Source organism: Dermacentor albipictus, chromosome 3 (genome assembly GCF_038994185.2).
Source record: "Dermacentor albipictus isolate Rhodes 1998 colony chromosome 3, USDA_Dalb.pri_finalv2, whole genome shotgun sequence".
Lineage (NCBI taxonomy): Eukaryota > Metazoa > Arthropoda > Arachnida > Ixodida > Ixodidae > Dermacentor > Dermacentor albipictus.
In genome coordinates, this window is record NC_091823.1 from 185,767,340 (window position 1) to 185,787,890 (window position 20,551).

A 20,551-nucleotide genomic window follows, 5' to 3' on the forward strand; every position below is an offset into this window, starting at 1 on the left:
GGACATCTCTTCCAATGGCGCCCGGTTAGCGAGCTCTCGGGCTATCACATTAGCGCGTTCATTATCATGGAGAGAGGCGTGTCCAGGTGTCCAGACGATGTGCACCCTGTGTAACGCTGTGGGGTGTAATGATGTAAGGATGCGGTGTGTGTAGGGTGTCACCCTCCCTTGTGCCAAAGCCCTGCAGGCGGTCTGAGAATCAGTGACCACTGTGATAGGTCCACCCGGAGCCGGCATGGCTGAAGCTTTTACGATGGCTAGGGCAATAGCAGTCTCTACCGCCATGCCACTGTCCACAGTGTTGAGCGGGGCCGAAGCTCTCAGAATGTCTCCACTATCTAGTACGACTAGACATAGAGGACGTTTCTATGGGTAGCGGGCCACGTCGGTGTATAGAACTGGAGTGTTTGATTTGTCATCGCCAAATAGGCCATGTAATGAGGAGGGAAGATAACCGATGGTCATTAAGGGTTACTGACTGGATTCGAAGCGAAGAGAAGCGTAGCAGGGGGCGGCAGAAAGTTAGGTGGGCGGGTGAGATTAAGAAGTTTGCAGGGACATCATGGCCACAATTAGTACATGACCGGGGTAGTTGGAGAAGTATGGGAGAGGCCTTTGCCCTACAGTGAGCGTAACCGGGCTGATGATGATGATGACTAGAACTAACTTGGATAGATAGATGGAGCATCCCCTTTGAAATGGGGCGGTGGGTTGCACCACCAAGCTCTTGCTATTATACTGCCTGATTTCCTACCTAATTTTCCGACCACCTATTGCGAACTGTGCTTTTGTACGTGTCCGTTTTTTGACATTTCCCAACGTTTCTTCCACCAGTCCTCCAATCGCCTCTTACTAATGCCTATTGCTGACATGTTTATTTTTCTATTGCTCCCGCTGAACCCAAGGGCTTCAAGGAGGCCAGTAGTGCCTAAATCGACCTCTGGGTAGACGTCATCACATTGTAATAAATCATGCTCCTGAGTTTCCCTAGCTTTACCGCAGCAAGCACATGCTTCTTCCTCCTTATATGTCGCATTATAGGTACGTTTTCTAAGGCATCCCGATCTCGCTTCGAAAAGTAATGAGCTTCCCTTTGAGTTACCATGAAATATTTCTTCCTCATTTCGTTTTTTTCCTCCTAAGTAGTTAGTTACTCATGGCAGGTGTCGCTTCCATTGCCACCACCTATGAGATTATTTCAGCCTCTCTGACTTTCCGCTTCACCTTCTTTGTTGCTGTGTTGCCCACCCTACGGGCCACATACTTGCTGGTAAGCTTCCTTGTTCTTTCCCTCCACTGCGAATCAATGTTTTGCCTGTACAGATACCTGAACACTCTCCCAGCCCATTTACTTTGTTCCATATTCCTCAGCCGTTCTTCATACTCAATTTTACTGCGAGCTTCCCTCGCTTCAAAACTAGTCACGCCCATATCACCCTGCAGAGCTTGATTTGTAGTCTTCCCGTGAGCGCCCAATGCGAGGCGACCCACTGACCTTTTTTTCCCATGGAGTCCTGATTGTACCCGTGATATAAAGCAAACAACGGCATTTCCAAAAGTAAGTCCCGGAGCCATTACACCTTTCCACATACATCGGAGGACCTCGTACCTATTGTATCCCTGTAGCGCTTTGTGCATCATAATGGCTGCATTTCTCTTCCCCTTCGCTGTTACTGTTTTTTTCCGGTGTTTCCATACATATATTGCCTTCGTTTATCCATATAACAAGGTATTTATATTCTGTTACCCGGGGTATTTCCTGGCCCTGTATCTCCACTGTTTGTTCACTGTTTTCACTGAATACCATAACACCTGATTTTCTCACACTAAATTTAAAACCTAAGTTGTTGCCTTCCTGCCCACAGATATTAGCCAGACGTTGCAAATCACTTTGTTTGTTAGCTAGCAGCACAATGTCGTCCGCATAAAATGAACCCAGGAGCTGCTGCTCTATTTCTGTACCCGCCTGTTTGTATGAGAGATTAAACCCTATATTACTTTCTTCTAGCACCCTCTGCATCCTCACGATGTAAATCATAAACAGCAGCTGGAATTAAGGGCAACCCTGCCTCAGCCCCTTGTTGATATGAACTTTCTCCTCGTTCCTCATCTCTTCCCATTCAACGCAAACGGTATTTTCCAGGTAAATCTCTCTCAAAAGCTGTAGACAATCGTCACCTAACCCTTCCCCTTTCAGAATATGCCACAAAATGTTGCGTTCTACGTTGTCATACGCTCCTGTAATGTCTAAAAAGGCCACATATAACGGCCTGCTTTCTACTTTTGATATTTCAATACAATGAGTTACAACAAATAAGTTATCATCTAAAAGCCTACCTATTCTGAAGCCATTCTCAAGTTCTCCCGAAATTTCATTTTTCGCTGCCAATTTTATGAAGCTTTAATTTGCCTTCATTTCTACCCTGTATATTCACACGTGCACTTGTTTGTCTATATCGCGCGACACGTTTCAGCGCCTAACAAATGTTATCACAAAGCGCAGGACGCGCCTGCATGTATCGGAACTTTCTGGAATGTTATCGATGCTTCCATCCGCTGTCTGTCACCGAAGCTTGCGTAATCTGATCGAATGTGTGCGCAACGGGAATGATGTAGAGCTTTGTGGAAGGCACGCGGGTCCCAGCGATTACTCTGGAACGTTCGACGACTGATATATAAAAGCCAACGCGCTTGACCACTGATCAGATTTCGACGATCGCCGACCGTACTCGCCTCTATCGTTTTCCTATAGTGCACTCGACCACTCCGTCAGAACCCTTACCGAGTTTCGACGCGAGAACGCGAAGCTATTAGGCCACAAGTCGGCGAAATTCTGTGCGATGACATCATCCAGCCGTCGAAAAGCCCGTGGGCATCTCCTGTAGTCCTGGGGAAGAAAAAGGACGAAACGCTACGCGTCTCCGTCTATTATCGTCGACTGAACAAGATCACGAAGAAGTACGAATACCCCTTCCACGGATACACGACGCATTGGATCGGCTCTGCAACGCTAAATACTTCTCGCCGATGAATCTCAACTGTGGCTACTGGCAAATAGATGCGGACGAGAGCGATCGCGAAAAGACCACCTTCATCACGCCACACAGCCTCTACGAGTTCAAAGTCATGCCATTCGGACTCTGCTCGGCGCGTGCAACGTTTCGGCGCGTCATGGACATGGTGTTAGCAGGATTGAAGTGGCAGACGCGTCTTGCTTACTTCGATGACGTCGTAGTCTTCGCCGGAAATTTGGACGATCACCTTAGGTGGTTGCGACAGTATTAGAGGCCATCAAGGCATCAGGTATCAATTTGAAGCCGGAAAAGTGCCGCTTCGCTTACGATGAGCTTTTGTTCCGGGGCACGTCATCAGCCAATCTGGAGTAGGCCCCGACAAGCAGAAGACAACTGCCATCGCAAAGTTCCCGCAGCCAATAGACAAGAAGGGACTGCGCAGATTCCTTGGCATGTGTGTCTACTATAGAAGTTTTGTCAAGGATTCTTCACGCATCGCGGAGCCGCTAACACATCTAACCAAATGTGATGTCGAGTTCAAGTGGGAAACGCCGCAGTCCGACGCATTTGAAGAACTCAAACGATGCATGCAGTCGTCGCCGGTACTTGCGCACTTCGACGAGGACGCCGATACCGAAATCCACACTGACGCCAGTGGCCAAGGCATCAGTGCCGTCCTACTCCAGAGGAAAGACTGACTTGAACAGGTCATATCTTACGCTAGCCGGTCGCTGTCAAAAGCGGAAGGCCACTATTGTACGACAGAAAAGGAATGCCTCGCCATCATTTGGGCTACAGCGAAATTCGGCCCTTACGTCTATGGCAGGCCATTCAAAGTCGACAGCGACCATCACGCGTTGTGTTCGGTAGCTAACTTAAAGGACCCTTCAGGACGGCTGGCGCGGTGGAGCCTCAGACTGCAAGAATATGATGTCACCGTAATATACAAGCTCGGAAGAAAACACTCTGAGGCCGATAGCCTATTACGCGCACCCATCGATCCCCCGCCGCAAGACGAGGACGGTGACGCCTTCCTCGGAATAATAAGCGCGGAAGATTTCACTAAACAACGAGCAGGCCCGCAGCTAAAAGGCCTCGTCGAGTATTTGGAAAGGAACATAGACGCGTTCCCTAGGGCGTTTAGGCGCGGGTTCTCTTCGTTCACGCTACAAAACAACCTGCTTGTATAGAAGAACTTCTCACCAGTCCGCGCCAGTTACCTTGTTGTACCGTCAGCGCTGCGTCCACACGTACTGCACGCCCTACACGGCGATCCAACCACTGGGCCTCTCGGATTCTCTCGGACGCTGTCGAGGATACAGGAAAGGTATTACTGGCCACGTCTGGCCGCCGACGTCACCCGTTAAATCAAGACATGCCGAGACGGTCCGCGGCGCAAGACACCACCGACGAGCCAGCAGAATTACAACGGCTGATTGAACCTCCTCGCCTACCATTCCAGCAGGTCGGGATGGACTTGTTGGCGCGGTTTCCGACGTCAACATGCCGGAATAAGTGCGTAGCCGTAGTGACGGACTATCTCACCCGCTTAGCTGAAACTAAAGCTCTACCAAAAGGCAGCGCAGCCAAAGTGGCGAAATTTTTCGTCGAGAACATCCTGCTGCGACATGGTGCCTCAGAAGTCCTCGTCACCGACAGAGGAACGGCTTTTCCAGCAGAGCCCACCCGAGCCCTTCTGCAATACAGCCAGACAAGCCCCAGGAGGCCAACTGCCCACCACCCGCAGACGAATGGTCTCACGGAGCGCCTGAACAAGACCCTCGCCGACATGCTAGCAATGTACGTCGTCGTCGAGCACAAGACCGTGGGACGCGGTACTGCCGCATGTAGCCTTCGCTTACAACAAGACGGTACAAGAAACAACGCAGATCATGCCGTTCGAGTTGGTTCGCGGCAGGAACCCGACGACGACCCTCGACGCCATGCTGGCGCACGTCACTGACGAAGAGAATATTGACGTCGCTACCTATCTGCAGCGCGCCGAAGAAGCACGACAGCTCGCCCGCCTGCGGATGAAGAACCAGCAGAGGACCGATAGTCGACACTACATCCTCTGACGACGATTCGTCGAGAACCAGCCCGGTGACCGTGCTTGGGTTTGGAACCCGATACGCCGACGAGCACTCAGTGAGAAACTATTGCCACGCCTATTTCGGACCCTACAAGGTCATCCGACGTATTGGTGCACTGAGCTATGAGGTCGTGCCAGACGGCCTTCACATTGCGCATTCACAGCGGTGCCGCGCACGATCTGAAGTGGTGCACATTGTGCGTCTTAAGCCCTTTTACGCACGCTGACGAGCTTCCTTAGTTTGTTGTTACTTTGCTACGGGTGTTTTGTTTATTACTTAGGTTTGTTTGCAGCATCGGGTCGATGCTTTTTAAGAGAGCGGTATTAGCCCGCTCTATGGGAATTTGCGTCCCGTAGCTCGCAGGACCTTCCATTAAAGTTATTCAATCAATCAATCGTTTGTCTATATCGGGCGACACGTTTCACCACCTAACAAATGTTATCGCACAGCGTAGGACGCGCCTGCATGTATCGGAAGTTTCTGGAATCTTATCGATGCTTCCATCAGCTGTCTGTAACAGAACTTTGTGTTATCTGATCGCATGTGTGCGCGACGCGAATGATGCAGAGCTTTGTGGAAGGCACGCGGGTCCCCGCGATTACTCTGGAACATTCGACGACTGATGTATAAAAGCAGACGCGCTTGACCCTCTGATGAGGTCGTCGACGATCACCGACCGTGTTCGCCGCTATCGTGCTATAAGTGTAGCCTGTTTTGGTGGTCATAGGTTCGCCCAATAAAAGTTAGTTTTGTCTTCCACAGTATTGCTACTGCGTTTCTCAACGTCGCCACCACCTGACAATTATACCGATGTAACGGTCAATGGTCTATACGAGTGCATCCTATCTTTCTCCCCCTTACCTTCATCAATTAAATTGATTCGACTTTTTCACCAACTCTCTGGTATTCGTCTCACTCTTACAGTTCTTTCCACAGCTTTCACCAGAGCTTCCTTACTTTTTGGTCCTAGTTCATTAATCAGCGTAACGGGAACCTCGGCTAGCCCCGTGGCTGTGCGATTAGGAATTTTCTTTTCCTCTTTCTTCCAGTTGAAATTTGTCAGCACCAGCTCCTTTTCCACTTGGGTATATGTCATGCTCTTTTTTTTTGTTCAAATACAACCTCGTCTTCGACTTGGAAAGATTCGGCTGCTGTTTTTTGGATGTAATTTATTGCCGCTTCTCCTTCCAGTCTGTTTTCATCTTCGTCTAGGATATGTGGTATTGTTGTTGACTGCCTGACTAATAGTTTTATGTGGTTCCAAAATATTTTAGGTACGGCCTTCTTTTTCTCACGTATTTCTGACAACCAACATTCACTTTCACCTTTTAATTTTGCTTGCACCAGTATTTGAACCATTGACTTTCTCTCCCGGTATATTTCACCCTTACTGGTTATTTCATCCTGCGGCAACTGCGCCTTCATTGCCTGCCTGTGCTATCGAGATGCTTTCTGTCGTTCGGCGATAGCTTCTCGTATCTCCCTGTTCCACCAGCTCTTCGTTTTCTTTCTTCCTTTCCAACGAAGATGCTTTTTCTCTTTCCGTATTTCTGTCGTTATGGCACTAAAAGCTCACCCCATTCCCACTCTTCGCATGGTCATTTGCCACGTTCTTCCTCGACTCTAGTCACTATATTTGCTATTAGCTCAACGTTCAAATTTGTACAGGCCATTTTGGGCTCGTTGCTCTCTGTGCCAGCTACATATCCCATTTTCAAAATTATGCGTTTATGCTCACTCCCAATGCTGCTATGCCCTTCCTCATCAATGACCATTTCTCAGCTTATCATGAATTCCTTCTGTCATCAGACAGTAATCAATGGTCGAGTGCCGGTTTCCCACTTTCCACGTGATCTGCCCTTCACACTTAGGCCCTTTTTTCACGATAACGAAATTAAGTTGCCCACACAGGTCTAGCATTGACTTCCCGTTCTTGTCGGTATAGCCATCTAAATCCCGTATGTGGGCATTCATGTCCCCCAATACGACAATTTCAGCACCATTCCCAAACAATTAATATCAGCGTGCATGCATTCCACTAACTCTTTGTTCTCTGTGCAATTATTTGCGGTCCACTAATACGTAACGCCCAGCCAAGTTTTTTCCCACTCATTGTACCTCATAAACAAAGATGCTCTTCACATTTTGAATTTACTCATTTCCAGTCCAGGTGCAGCGGTGGCGTAGAGATGGAACACGCGCCTCGCGTGCAAGAGGTCCGTGATTCGAATCCCGGTACCGCACAATTTTCCACCGTATTAAAAAAAAAGAAATCCGCGTGTTGATAAAATTGCGTAAACAGGCCTGGAGTGTGGCCTGATTCCCGTGACCTGAACCGGTAACGCACTCCCTCACCAGAGCAGGATTGGTCACCCTGGTGCAGTACTTGGCCACAACCTCCTATAAGAACACCACGTGTTTACAGGAGGTATTCAGAGACCTGGATTGGGAATAATTGGGGATAAAAGTTAATGAAGAATACCTTAGTAACTTGCGATTCGCTGATGACATTGCCTTGCTTAGTAACTCAGGGGACGAATTGCAATGCATGTCCACTGACCTGGACAGGCAAAGCAGAAGAGTGGGTCTAAAAATTATTCTGCAGAAAACTAAAGTAATGTTTAACAGTCTCGGAAGACAACAGCAATTACAATAGGTAGCGAGGCACTGGCAGTGGTAAGGGAATACATCTACTTAGGGCAGGTAGTGACGGCGGATCCAGTTCATGAGACGGAAATAATCAGAAGAATGAGAATGGGCTGGGGTGCTTTTGGCAGGCATTCTCAGATCATGAACAGCAGGTTGCCATTATCCCTCAAGAGAAAAGTGTATAATAGCTGTGTCTTACCAGTACTCACCTACGGGGCAGAAACGTGAAGGCTTACGAAAAGGATTCTATTTAAATAGAGGACAACGCAACGAGCTATGGAAAGAAGAATGATAGGTGTAACGTTAAGGGATAAGAAAAGAGCAGATTGGGTGAGGGAACAAACGTGAGTTAATGACATCTTCGTTAAAATCAAGAAAACGAAATGGGCATAGGCAGGACATGTAATGAGGAGGGAAGACAACCGATGGTCATTAAGGGTTGCGGACTGGATTCCAAGGGAAAGGAGGCGTAGCAGGGGGCGGCAGTAAGTTGGGTGGGCGGATGAGATTAAGAAGTTTGTACGCACGACACGGCCACGATTATTACATGACCGGGGTTGTTGGAGAAGTATGGGGGAGGCCTTTGCCCTGCAGTGGGCGTAACCAGGCTGATGATAATGATGATGATTAGGCTCCATGATGGATGAGCTTTCCAACTCCCGTTCCCTTTCTTTCCGACTTAGTTCCATCCCACACTTCCCAAACAAAATTCTCAATAACTGGCAGCTCTTCTGAGTTTCTAAGTTGCGTTTCTGTAACGGCATACAACCCTATTTGTTCTCTATTCAACTTCTTCTCGATCTCTACCCACTTTCCCTTTCTTCTGCCGCCTTGCATGTTTATGTAGCCTGCTGCATGGAGAGCTCTCTTTCATTCCTCATTTTTTGTTAACGACGGTGATGCTCATCTGAGGTTCCCCTAGGGGCCATCTTCAGTACTATCTACTCGGCCTGCTGAGTGCCCGTAGGCCCCCTAAAGAAGCAACAGCGCGACCACCAAGTCACCAGCCCACTTCTCGTGCCAACTTGTAATTTAGGTGGATCTCGTCTTGTTTAAAACCCCCACACCTTCTCACTTCCCTGTTTACTCGACAAGCTCGAAGCCTTTCTCTCGGCTCATGTCCCATATGGCCTCATTAGCAGCCACTACAGCTCTTTGTACGTGACTGTCACCTACAAGCACCTCCGGCACCGTGCACACCACGATCTGTACCTGAGGGAATAGCTCGCGCAAGTCATCCACCCCCTTAGCCAAGCGCTGGGCTAGTGCAGTGCCTTTCCTGTTTAGGACGTCATTTAGCCCACCTGCTACTATGACAAGGTTGCGCACGTGGGCATGTTCCGCGAGCTCCGTGACAGAACCCAGTGTGCGCCCTGCAAATGTCCTTACCGCCGCTCTTTTGTCGCCTTTCACTCTCTCCACAATCGCTTTTGAGCAACTAGCCAGGTTTGAGTCACCCGCGATAATCACCCTTTCACTCTCTCCTACCTCTCCCTTCCTCCCTTTGTACTTTTCCGCGTGATTCGGACTCGACAACGGGCATTGTCCACAGGGCTCCTGCTTTTTCCGTGTGGCGTCCTCAAGGTAGGTGCAGCTCTTTCCAGCTAACCCTTCATCACGCTGCATGCATCCCACGTACTTTGCTGACACTCCTTCGCCTGTCGTGTCGGGGGTTTGCGTTCCATTGTCGCGCGCATTCTCGTTCACAATGGCGGTCCTGTTCAGCTTCTCCTCGGGTGCTTCAAGTCTCTTTTCAACTACCTTCCGTGCATCACGCTCCCTGTTTAGCTCATTTTTCAGCTCTTGCACCTGTTTGAGAAGCTCTTCCTAGAAAGCCTTCATTTTCTGCAGCCTAGTATAGAGATCACATTGTGTGCCAGTTGATTCGATGCCCTCTCTATTCTGATCCGTCTTCTCATCTGCCTTAGGGACCCCCCGCGCCCTGCCTACTTTCCCGTCTTTATCGCCATGTATTGCACGGCTATTTGCAAATACTATAATACTATAATAATGCTACTACTGATGCAAATACTATATCAATTCAGAGCACATGCCTTTTAGCAAAAACCGATACTCATGGGATCCAAATCCTCAAGGTGTCCCAAAGCACCTCTCACCTCTGTTTCAAAAGCAGTGCCGCGGAGACCGAAGATATGACACTCTCGCACGCACTCAAACCACGCGGCCACGCTCTCACTCTCCTACCAAAACACGCACAGTAAAACCACTAATAGCTATTTGTCTTGCCACTTCCAAGCTACCATTTAAAGACCACAAACACTCAACGTCCCATCCGGCTGCACGTGTTGAAGCACGTGGCACGAAAAGACGCTCCAACCATCCCTCGCGCCCGGAATACGAGAGACAAAAAAAGGATAGAAAAGGAAAAACACGCACTTACTATTCAAAGGCAAAAAAATAAGCAAATAGAAAACAGAAGCAAGCTTAAATCGTGCACAAAAATTTATGATTTCGTCACTGCCACGGAGCCCCATAAAGCAGGTCCATTCACGTCTAAACTGGCACCCTCTACTCCCTTTGGGAGTGTTAGCCACTCACAAACCTTGATGACGGATGTGGAACAGCCTTTCTGCCGCAGGCGTCACGAGTAGGTGATCTTTCTCGGTGAAGGCAACTGGTCAATAAACTCGTACATGCCGCCTAAAGGCATCAATGTTGCCGTATCCGAGATCCTCGATATGTAAGAACGAGACTGAAATGGGGTTTATTTATTTTTATTTATTTATTTTACCCTCAGGGTTTGCACATTACAGAGGGGAGGGGCATATTACAGACGAAAATTGGAAAAACAGTTGGTACAATCACAAAAATAGCATGAACAATCAAGCGTAATACAAAAATGAACTGAAACAGCCGCATCCAAGATAAAGCAGAGTAATTTGAACATCTACAAGTAAAACAACAATAAGCAAAAAAAACAGAAGAACAAATTAAATACAAATAATTAAGAAATGTTAAGCATGTTATTCAAGAAATCGTTATAGCGCGTTGTATCCGTGATAGCTGTAGCTGTTTGTGTCAGCTGATTCCATTCGGAGGTGGTTCTAGGTAAAAATGCATGTGAATAGGTTACAGTTCTACAACGAGGAACATCAACTTTTTGGAGGTGGTCAATTCTAGATGTAATGAAAGGAGGGGATTCAATGAACTGATTGCGGAGATTATTGTTGTGATAGTAGATTTTATAAAAAAGAGCGGGCCGGGCTATTTTACGCCGAATTGTAAGTTTTGCAAGGCTAAGTAGTGACTTCATCATGGTAACACTGGCTGTGCGGTCATAATTGGATAAGATGAAGCGAACGGAACGATTCTGCGCTCTTTCAAGTTGGTTTATCGGAGTAGTACCACCGGGATCCCAGATAGATAATGCGTATTCAAGTGACGGACGAATGTAAGTTGTATAGAGAAGCTTTTTAAGTGATGGGGGTGCCATATAGAAGTTTCTTCTAAAGTACCCAAGTGATCGGTTAGCTTTAGTGACGATGTACCTCACATGCTGGTTCCATGATAGGTTACTACAAATGTTAACACCGAGATATTTGTAAGCTGAAACAGACTCAAGAGGCGTATTATCAAGATGACAGTGTGGTGATGCTAATGTGGCGCGGGACACGTGCATTGATTTGCATTTCGAAATGTTCAATTCCATGTGCCACGTTTGACACCAGGAATGTATGGTATTTAAGTCGGTCTGAAGTAAGGCAAGATCGTTTTGATTAGTTATTTTCTGATAAACTACACCGTCATCCGCAAATAGGCAAATCTTTGATGAAATGTTATCGCGTAGGTCATTCATGAAAATTAAAAAAGTAAGGGTCCCAATACAGACCCCTGGGGAACTCCCGAAAGCACTGGCTGGACTGGGGAATCAAGGTTATTTGCGGAAACAAACTGAGTACGGCTAAAAAGGAAAGCTCGAATCCAGTTTAGAACATTAGCATCTAGATTTAACTGGCCGAGCTGAAGAAGTAGTAAATGATGACTAACCTTGTCAAATGCTTTGCAGTAATCTAAAAAAAATACAGTCTATTGTGAATCCCGAATCGTGTAAATGATGCAGGTCGTTAGTAACGACTAAAAGCTGTGTTTCGCAAGAAAAATATTTGCGGAAGCCATGTTGTGCCGGTGTAAAAAACGGGTACGACTCAAGAAAATTGACAAGGTGAGTGAAGATAATGTGTTCAAAAACATTACATGGAACAAATGTGAGTGAAATTGGGCGGAAATTTGATGGATTGTGTGCTACCGCAGACTTGTGAACTGGCACAACCTTACCTATCAGCCAGTCTTCCGGAAGGCTACATAGCTGCAGGGACTGTGAAAAAATGCATGCCAAAATGATAGAGGAGTATTCAATAGCATTTTTCAAGAATTTTGTACTGATGCTGTCGACACCACATGATGACGAGTTTTTCAGTTTCTTAATAACTCTACGGATACTCTCAGAATGAAGATGGCGTCCATGGGCATGTAATGACGTAATGGCAAGGCATGTTGCGCAATTGTAACTACTGGGCGAGGGAAAGCCTTAACAAATGTATCACTTCAGACAGACGCGCATTCTACGTCAGGCACTGGATGTCCTTCCGTTGTTAGCAAAGCTATCGCACTATGCTCATTGCCCCGTATGACACTCCCAATTTGTCTAGAGTTATTTTTTAGCATATCTGGAAGGGTACGATTTAAAAACAAAAAATTAGATCGTTTCAATTCAGATAAGTAGGTTGTGGTGGCATATTTATAGGCTGACCAACGTTTATCCTACCGAGATTTGATAGCAGCGTGATAGAGCTCTTTGATACGGTTAGAAAGACGGTTTATGTATCTGTTGTACCACGGGGCGCTCGTATTCGAAAAAACTTTCTTGATAGGAATGTATTTAAAGGTTGGTTCTGATAGTTTCGTAATAAATAAGCCCCACTTGCTTTGCACAAATCGTTCAAAGTAATCGGACAAAAACTCATTTAAAAGGAATATAATTCATTGTTAATTGCGTCGAAATCTGCTTTTTTGTGGTCGCGTATTGTTTTGAAATGCTTTCGCGCGCGTGAGAAAGGCAGTGAAATATTTTCCTGTATAGTTACATGATCACTGATACCAAGCGTGTTAGACAAACAAGATACAATTTCCGGCGTTGATGTCAAAAGAAGCTCAACAATTGAAGATGTATTATTTGTAACGCGGGTAGGAAATTGAACCGGCTGTGTCAAACCGAAATCAGAGCAAATGTGAAGGAAATGGTCTGCTTCAGCTGAATTAGGCGATGAAAATGAGTACGAATTTGACCACATAATGTTCGGAAAATTGAAATCAGCTAGTGGAATGACTGGCGCTCCGGAAAACAAAATGTTTACGTGATTCAGGCAATCATGAAGGTCGTCATGAAAATTGGAACACCCAGAAGGAGGGCGGTAGCATACACCAATGACAACGTTTCTTAAAAGCCAGGTTGAGGCAACACCATGTTGCTTCCAAACTAGACTTTATATCAATAGCGTAGCTTTCAACTTCCATATTTTCAGCAAGAAGAACGCCACCGCCACATCGATTAGACCTATCACAGCGAAATATTTTGTTTTCTTTCACAGCAAAACAGCTCTTCGTTTGCTATTTGATCAGAAAGCCATGTTTCGGTTAACGCGACCGTATCAGCGTTAGAATCGTTAATAAATGCGCACACTTAATCTTTCTTCGACAAAAAAAAATAAATTATGGGGTTTTACGTGCCAAAACATCTCTCTGATTATAAGGCACGCCGTAGTGGAGGACTCCGGAAATTTCGACCACCTGGGGTTCTTTAACGTGCACCTAAATCAAAATACACGGGTGTTTTCGCATTTCGCCTCCATCGAAATGCGGCCGCCATGGCCGGGATTCGATCCCGCGACCTTGTGCTCAGCAGCCCAATACCATAGCCACTGAGCAACCACGGCGGGTCCTTCGACAAAAAGCTGCGAACGTTAGTAGAGAGCACAATCAGGTTGCTATTGTTAGCGGAAGCGCCACCATCCCTGCCTTTCTCCTAGCTTCCCGAGGAAGCAAGTGCACGACCAGAACGATGGCGCCGCGGGGAGAAGTTTGCTGCATTGGTTGCTCGCCTGGATGACCGTATTTCATGTACTGCGTCAGTACTGCAATCATAGCCGAAGCATGTGTCATTAGCAGTTAATTTGTTATAGCGCAGTTTCAAAGGGCAGTTAAGTTCTTTGGCATAATTAGTTAGTTTCCCTCTAATACGACGAGTGTAGGCTGAAAAATCTTCCCGCATGACCAGTCTGCTTCCTTTGAGCATGTGACGCTTCGAAAAAACCGTTTCTTTTGTTTTGTAGGTGGAAAACTTTACTATAATAGGTCGAACTTTGTTGGTAGAAAATCGCCCGATCCTATGCGCGCGCGAAATGTTATCGGCAGATAAAGTTATTTAGGGAGATTGGCAAATGGAACTTAAAACATTTTCTTCTGCCTGCTGCGCCATTTCAGAACCGTTATCAACGATTCCAAAAAATACTAAATTGTCCCTTTGAGAGCGATCTTCTGCTTCTCCAAGACGCGCGCGTAGCCCAAGCGCCTCGCTTTCCACCTGCTCAGTTAGTTTGCGCGTTGTTGCTAATTCGCACTGTACATAATCCAAAATAGATGTCCGCTTTTCGGCAAATTATAGGCGCGTAACTATGGTCGAATTATCGTTAGTAAGTGATTGTTGCCGATTCTTAAGCTCTAAGATGTCACTTGACATCGTAATCTGTGCAGCTTCAATGAGAATTGAACTTCATGCATGTCTTTCATTAATTTGTGCATCTCCGCAAGTTGATCATTCATGGGACCCGGATTCCGTTCGACATCACCGCATTTCACCAGCCGTAATTCACACAAAGGCTTCTAGGCTTCTAGGCATGGAAGCATCCCGATACAGTGGTGGTATGGGGCGGCAAACAGTGAAAACACTAGCCGTGGGCACGGCACAAAGAGCTGACATACGTTGTTACTTCTATAACAGTGAACGGGGCGATCGTTTCTCACCTGCAGAAGAAACAGAAACGGGTGTTTAGACGCATGTTCACGATGCCCGCGCCGTGCCCACTGGCGAAGATCCATGATGCTTCTTCTTTTATAGCATTGTCGCAAGGCAACGTTGCCGATGGTGGCACTGAAAATCTCTCGACGTCAGTAGCACCGTCGCGCATGACGATGTCCGGAGTTGATCTTGTCAAGGAAACGTTGAGCCGAAAGCTCTGCCGAAAGGTAGCGCCACCGAAGTGACAAAACTCTTCGCGAAGAATATCGTGCTGCGACATGGTGCCCCAGAAGTTCTCATCACCGACAGGGGAACGGCCTTTACAGCGGAGCTCACCCAAGCCATTCTACAATAGAGCCAGAAAAGCCACAGGAGGACAACGGCCTAGAACCAGCAGACCAGCGGTCTTACAGAAAGCCTGAATAAGATCCACGTCGATATGCTAGCAATGTACGTCAACGTCGTACACAAGACTTGAGATGCCGTCCTGCCATACGCAACCTTCGCTTATTACGACACGCCGCTACAAGAAACAACACAGATGACGCCATTCAAGCTGGTTACGGGCAGGAACGCGACAACAACTCCCGGCGGCATGCTGCCGCACGTCTCCGACGAAGAGAATTTTCACGTGGCCAGTTATCTTCAGCGCGCCGAAGACCGACAGCTCGCCTGCCTACTGATCGAGGACCAGCAGAGGTCCGACAGTCGGCACAACAACCTTTGACGACGCTACGTCGAGTGCGAGGCAGGCGACCGTATTTGGATTTAGGCCCCAATACGGCGACGAGGACTTAGCGAGAAGCTTTTATGCCGCTATTTGGGACCCTACGCATTGGCGCATTGGCGCACTCGACTATGAGGTCGTACCAGACGGCATTCCGCTATCACAGCGGAGCCGCTGACGACCTGAAATATTCCATGTTGTGCGACTTAAGCCATCCTGCCAGCACTAATGAACTTTGGGACTTTGTGTTTGGACTTTCTTTTTTGGAATGTGTTACTTTGGACTTCGTTTCTTTGATAAGTGTCCTTTTGTGCTTTGCCCTCGTGTTATGTTTGTAGCATCGGGACGTTGCTTTTTGAGAGGGGGCATTGACACGTGGATATTATTTATCTTTTTCCAGTGAGCGCATTTTCACCGTCTAACAAATGTTATCGCTCAGCGTGGCGCGCTCATGCGTTCATTGAAGTTTCTAGAATGTTATCGATAGTTCCATCCGCTGTTTGTTGTAACCGACCCTTCTGTAAACTGACTGGATGTATGCGCGACGCCAATGGTGTAGAACTTTCTGGAAGACACGCAGGAACCAGCGATTACTGTGAAACGTTCGATGGTTGATGCAGAGAAGCCGACGCGCTTAAGCCGCACATCAGATTTCGACGATCGCCGACTGTGTTCGCCGCTATCATTGTGCCTGAAGTGCAGCCTATTTTTGTGGGCACAGGTTCACCCAATAAAGGTTAGTTTCGTCATTCTCACTATTGATACTGCGTTCTTTACCGTCACTTTTACGTGACGACATAGACCATTGACCATTACATCGGTAATATATAGGTTAGCAATGCAGCCAATCAAACTAAAGCAGCAAGTAAGGGCAAATAATAGTGGCATGTTGGAAGAACTTCAGAATAGTTTCACAATAGATAGGCGTATGGATGATAACTTATTTGTCCTTACTCAGTCTATTGAAGTATTCATAGTAGAAAGGAGACCGGTATATGTGGAGTTTTTAGACCTTAGATGAGCGTACATGAACGCAGACTGCCAGATTTTGTGGGATATTCTGTATGGGAAGGCTTGGGCGACGATTGCATATATCTTCTGAGAGAAAGATTTACCTACAAAATACAATTTGCCTTGAATGGAAAGAAGTGAGGAGCGAGAAGAAAGTTGATATCAACAAGGCACTGAGCCAGGGGTGCCCTTTATCCCCGCTGCTGTTTATGCTGTACATGGTGAGGATAGTGAGGGCGCTAGAAGGAATATCAGGTTTAATCTCTCTACAAGCAGGCGGGTACAGCAGTAGAGCAGGAGATTCCAGGTTTATTTTATGCGGGCGACATTGTGTTGCTAGCTAGCAAGCAAAGTGATTTGCAATGTCTGGTTAATATCTGTGGACAGGCAGGCAGGAATTTAGGTCTGAAATTTTGCGTTAAAATATCAGGTGTTATGGTATTGAATGAAAAGAGGGGACAGACACTGTGAAGGGCAAAGAAATACCTAGGCTAACCTAATGTAAATACCTTTGTATATGGATAAACGAAGGCAATAGGTATATGGAAGCACTGGAAAAGACAACTACAACAAAGAGGAAGAGAAATGCGGCCATAGTGGAACACAGAGCGTTATGGGGATACAATAGGTACGAGGTGCTGCGGGGTATGTCGAAAGGTGTAATGGTCCCAGGACTTACATTTGGAACTGTGGTTGTTTGATTGAAATCAGGGGTACGATCAGGACTCGATGGCCATCAAAGGTCAGTGGGATGCCTTGTTTTGGGCGCTCACGGGAATACTACAAATAAAGCTGGGCAGGATGATATGGACTGGAGAAGTTTCGAAGAAATATTGATTATGATGAACGACTGAGGAATATGGAAGAAAATAAATGGGCTGGGATAGTTTTTAGGTATTTGGAAAGTAAAACATTGATTCACAGTGGAGGAAATAAACTAGGAGGCTTACCAGCAAATATGCGTCCTTTAAGGGAAGAAACATGTGAAAAAGAACGTGAAGCAGAAATTCAGAAAGGCTTAGGTAATCTCCTTGGTGGCGGCAGTAGAAAAAAAACCTCCTGTGGGTAACTAAGGCAAAGGAAACTAACGAAATCAGGAAAGAAACAATATATAACAACAAACAAGCGATATCAGGATGTCTTAGAACACGCACATTTAAAGCAAGATATCAGAATGAAGAAAAAGCACGTGCTTGCTGCGATAAAGATGTGAAGATATCTACCGAGCGGTCGATTTAGGCACCACCGGCCTCCTTGAAGCCCTCGGGTTCATCGAGAGCAGGGGGAAAGTAAACATGCTCGCAATATAGATTAGTAAGAGGCGATTGGAAGATTGTAGCAATAAAAACAGGGAAACGACATGGCCTACGAAAACAAGCCTCACAATAAGGGTTCCTAAACATTGGCTATGGGTATTATCTTGTTCACTTTGCCTTTTTTTTCCTTTTTCAAAAAGAAAAGTGGGCGGTCATAACATCCCTTTTGCAATCTATCCTTTCTCTCATTAAGCTTTGACTCGTTCGAAACAAGAAGCGATCTCGAAAACTGTGTCGTCGAAGCAGCCTCAGACTAAGCGAAAGCCGTTTATAGAGTCATTTGCCACAAACGAAGTGAATTTCACAGCAACAATGCCAAATTCAATTCGCAGCGGGTAGCAGCTACAGCCGCCATGTTTTACAAAGTTACAGGTTCCTCAAGTACAAGTTGCGAGCCTTCACGTATTCTGGCAACCTTGTGTCGCATGTTGCGCAAGAAGGAGCTCGGTGTCGTAGCCGCGTTCAGGGGGGTGCGCGTGCACCATCACTAATTTTTCCCTGTTCTTTTGCCCATAAAACCGCATTTATTTTCTTAAACGTCCACGTCGTCGAGTCCTCGCAAACTAAAACGAATCAATCTCGTTCTATGCTGTATCCGTAAGAACTGATTTCGGATAATGCAGAATTAAAGCTAATATGTTGTTGCCAAAGTATCGTGGCACAATTAAAAACCAAATACAAGAAGAGAACCAATGGGATGCACAAGCAAGAAATACAACATCGCTTACGCACTGGGCATGCGGCGTATGTCACGCAATGCTAAATCTATGTGAACCTTATGAACCTGTGCTTAAATTATCTCAACTTCCCGCGTAAACATTGCTCTAGTTTTTCGTACTGCTCTTGCTCCATTCCCTCTTTTCTTCTTATGCGCTTGAAGTAACAGGAATAAAAATAAAAGTGGTGGATGTATGAAAGGTGGTATGACAGGCAATTGTTGTCCCCATAATACATTATGGACTCCGGTATGTGAGCCCTTATATAGCTGCCGCCTGGAAACATGGGTCATACCAGCGAGCCTCCACAGACCAAGGAACACACAAGCGTACCTTTTGTCGTCCTCATTCTTGCGCCTCCTGCGGCGCACCACGACGAGCTTGCGTCGACGAGCGTCGGCCGCATCGGGAAGCGCAGCCAGTGGCCTGAACAGCCGCACACCCACGAGGTCCACATTGAGGGAGACATTCTGGCGAAGGACGTCGCTGCTGACAACGCTGGTGGCCGCACTTAGCAGCAGCAGCAGCACTGCGTCCCGTCTGGCCATCGGCTGCCGCGCCCTTGGCGGCTCGCGCGCTTCTTCATTTCTAGCAAACATGGAACCAACTTTGACGATGATTCCCAAACTATGGCACATACCCACAGTGGTGGATTAGCCAACAAGCGGTCCGTAGAATACAAAAAAAGGCGTTCAACACTTGAAACAATAATAAGCGAATGCAACGCGATCATCATAGAAGACGCTGCACTTGTTGGGATGAAGTGAGACACACCACCGAACTGTCAGGTGACGCTAGTGCCAAAGAATAGCAGAGTGTTCGAAAGCGTCTTTACGGTGCCCTCCGCTGCGAGTTGCTCGCGAGACCACAGCAGATAGGCGAGTGATTTTCACGTTTTAGTTATGCTTTCGTAGTTGCAGCTCCCTGTGGCCGAATTCAAGGTAATGAGACAAAAGCACCCATTCGTCACTTTTATAAAGTAAAACGAATATTCAAAACTTATTTGTCCTTGAAGTATCTAGACGTGCGCTTGTAATCCATTTTATGCAACAGAAAATAAAGCGCCATCTTGGACAACGCCACGTGATAGCCAGCGACCTTGCTTTCCGTATCCAATTCAATCCTTTGTGACGCCAATGCACGGCCCAGGGCGCACCACATCCTCCCACGCTGCGGGGTGTTCAAACGGATCAGGACTTGCAAGTTGCAACTGTGAGCAAACATAAATCTTCGTCTGTGCGAAATCACTTTTGTGGTTTGCGCTGCGCAGACGAACAAAAAGGCGTGGTTGAAGTGCACGGCATGATCGATCAGATGTCACTGGAGGCAGCCACCGCGTCGATGCACGCCCGAGAGTGGCCGCGCATATCGACCACCCTTACGCGTGGTGGCCGGACGTACGGACGACTGCGAGAGCGCCATGACTATGGCAAATAGGTGAGTTCTTTCCTTTATTATTTTGAGAATTCAGGTTTAGGCTAGTTTTAAGATCTAGGCTAGTCAGGTGAAGTGCTCGCGAAAGAGCAGGTCAGTGACGTAGTGGCCGGGTCTATTCTGGCTTGCTGCTATAGATTGGCAGGGCTCATTTGCGAGTTAACTAGTTTAGACAGGTAGTTAGTATTTATTTTCTAGGTGATCGGCTTTTTGCGGTAGGCAGAATTTTAATTGAGTGCCTGGTTGAGTGAATGAGTGAGTGAGTGAGTGAGTGAGTGAGTGAGTGAGTGAGTGAGTGAGTGAGTGAGTGAGTGAGTGAGTGAGTGAGTGAGTGAGTGAGTGAGTGAGTGAGTGAGTGAGTGTGTGAGTGAGTGAGTGAGTGAATGAGTGAGTGAGTGAGTGAGTGAGTGAGTGAGTGAGTAAGTGAGTGAGTGAGTGAGTGAGTGAGTGAGTGAGTGAGTGAGTGAGTGAGTGAGTGTGTGAGTGAGTGAGTGAGTGAGTGAGTGAGTGAGTGAGTGAGTGAGTGAGTGAGTGAGTGAGTGAGTGAGTGAGTGA

General features: G+C 46.9%; 1 protein-coding gene across 49 annotated transcripts in view; it reads right to left on the reverse strand.

The window, feature by feature from the left end:
- The window catches only part of LOC139057671 (collagen alpha-1(I) chain-like), a 309,476-nt gene extending 290,328 nt beyond the window's left edge, over window positions 1-19,148 (reverse strand). For all 49 annotated transcript variants that reach the window (XM_070536341.1, XM_070536339.1, XM_070536338.1 and 46 more), the window contains exon 1: window positions 18,896-19,148. In XM_070536341.1, the coding sequence (XP_070392442.1) occupies window positions 18,896-19,110 (215 nt within the window). In that variant the 5' untranslated portion in view covers window positions 19,111-19,148. The remainder of the gene's footprint in view (window positions 1-18,895) is intronic.
- Between the last annotated feature and the right edge of the window lie 1,403 nt (window positions 19,149-20,551).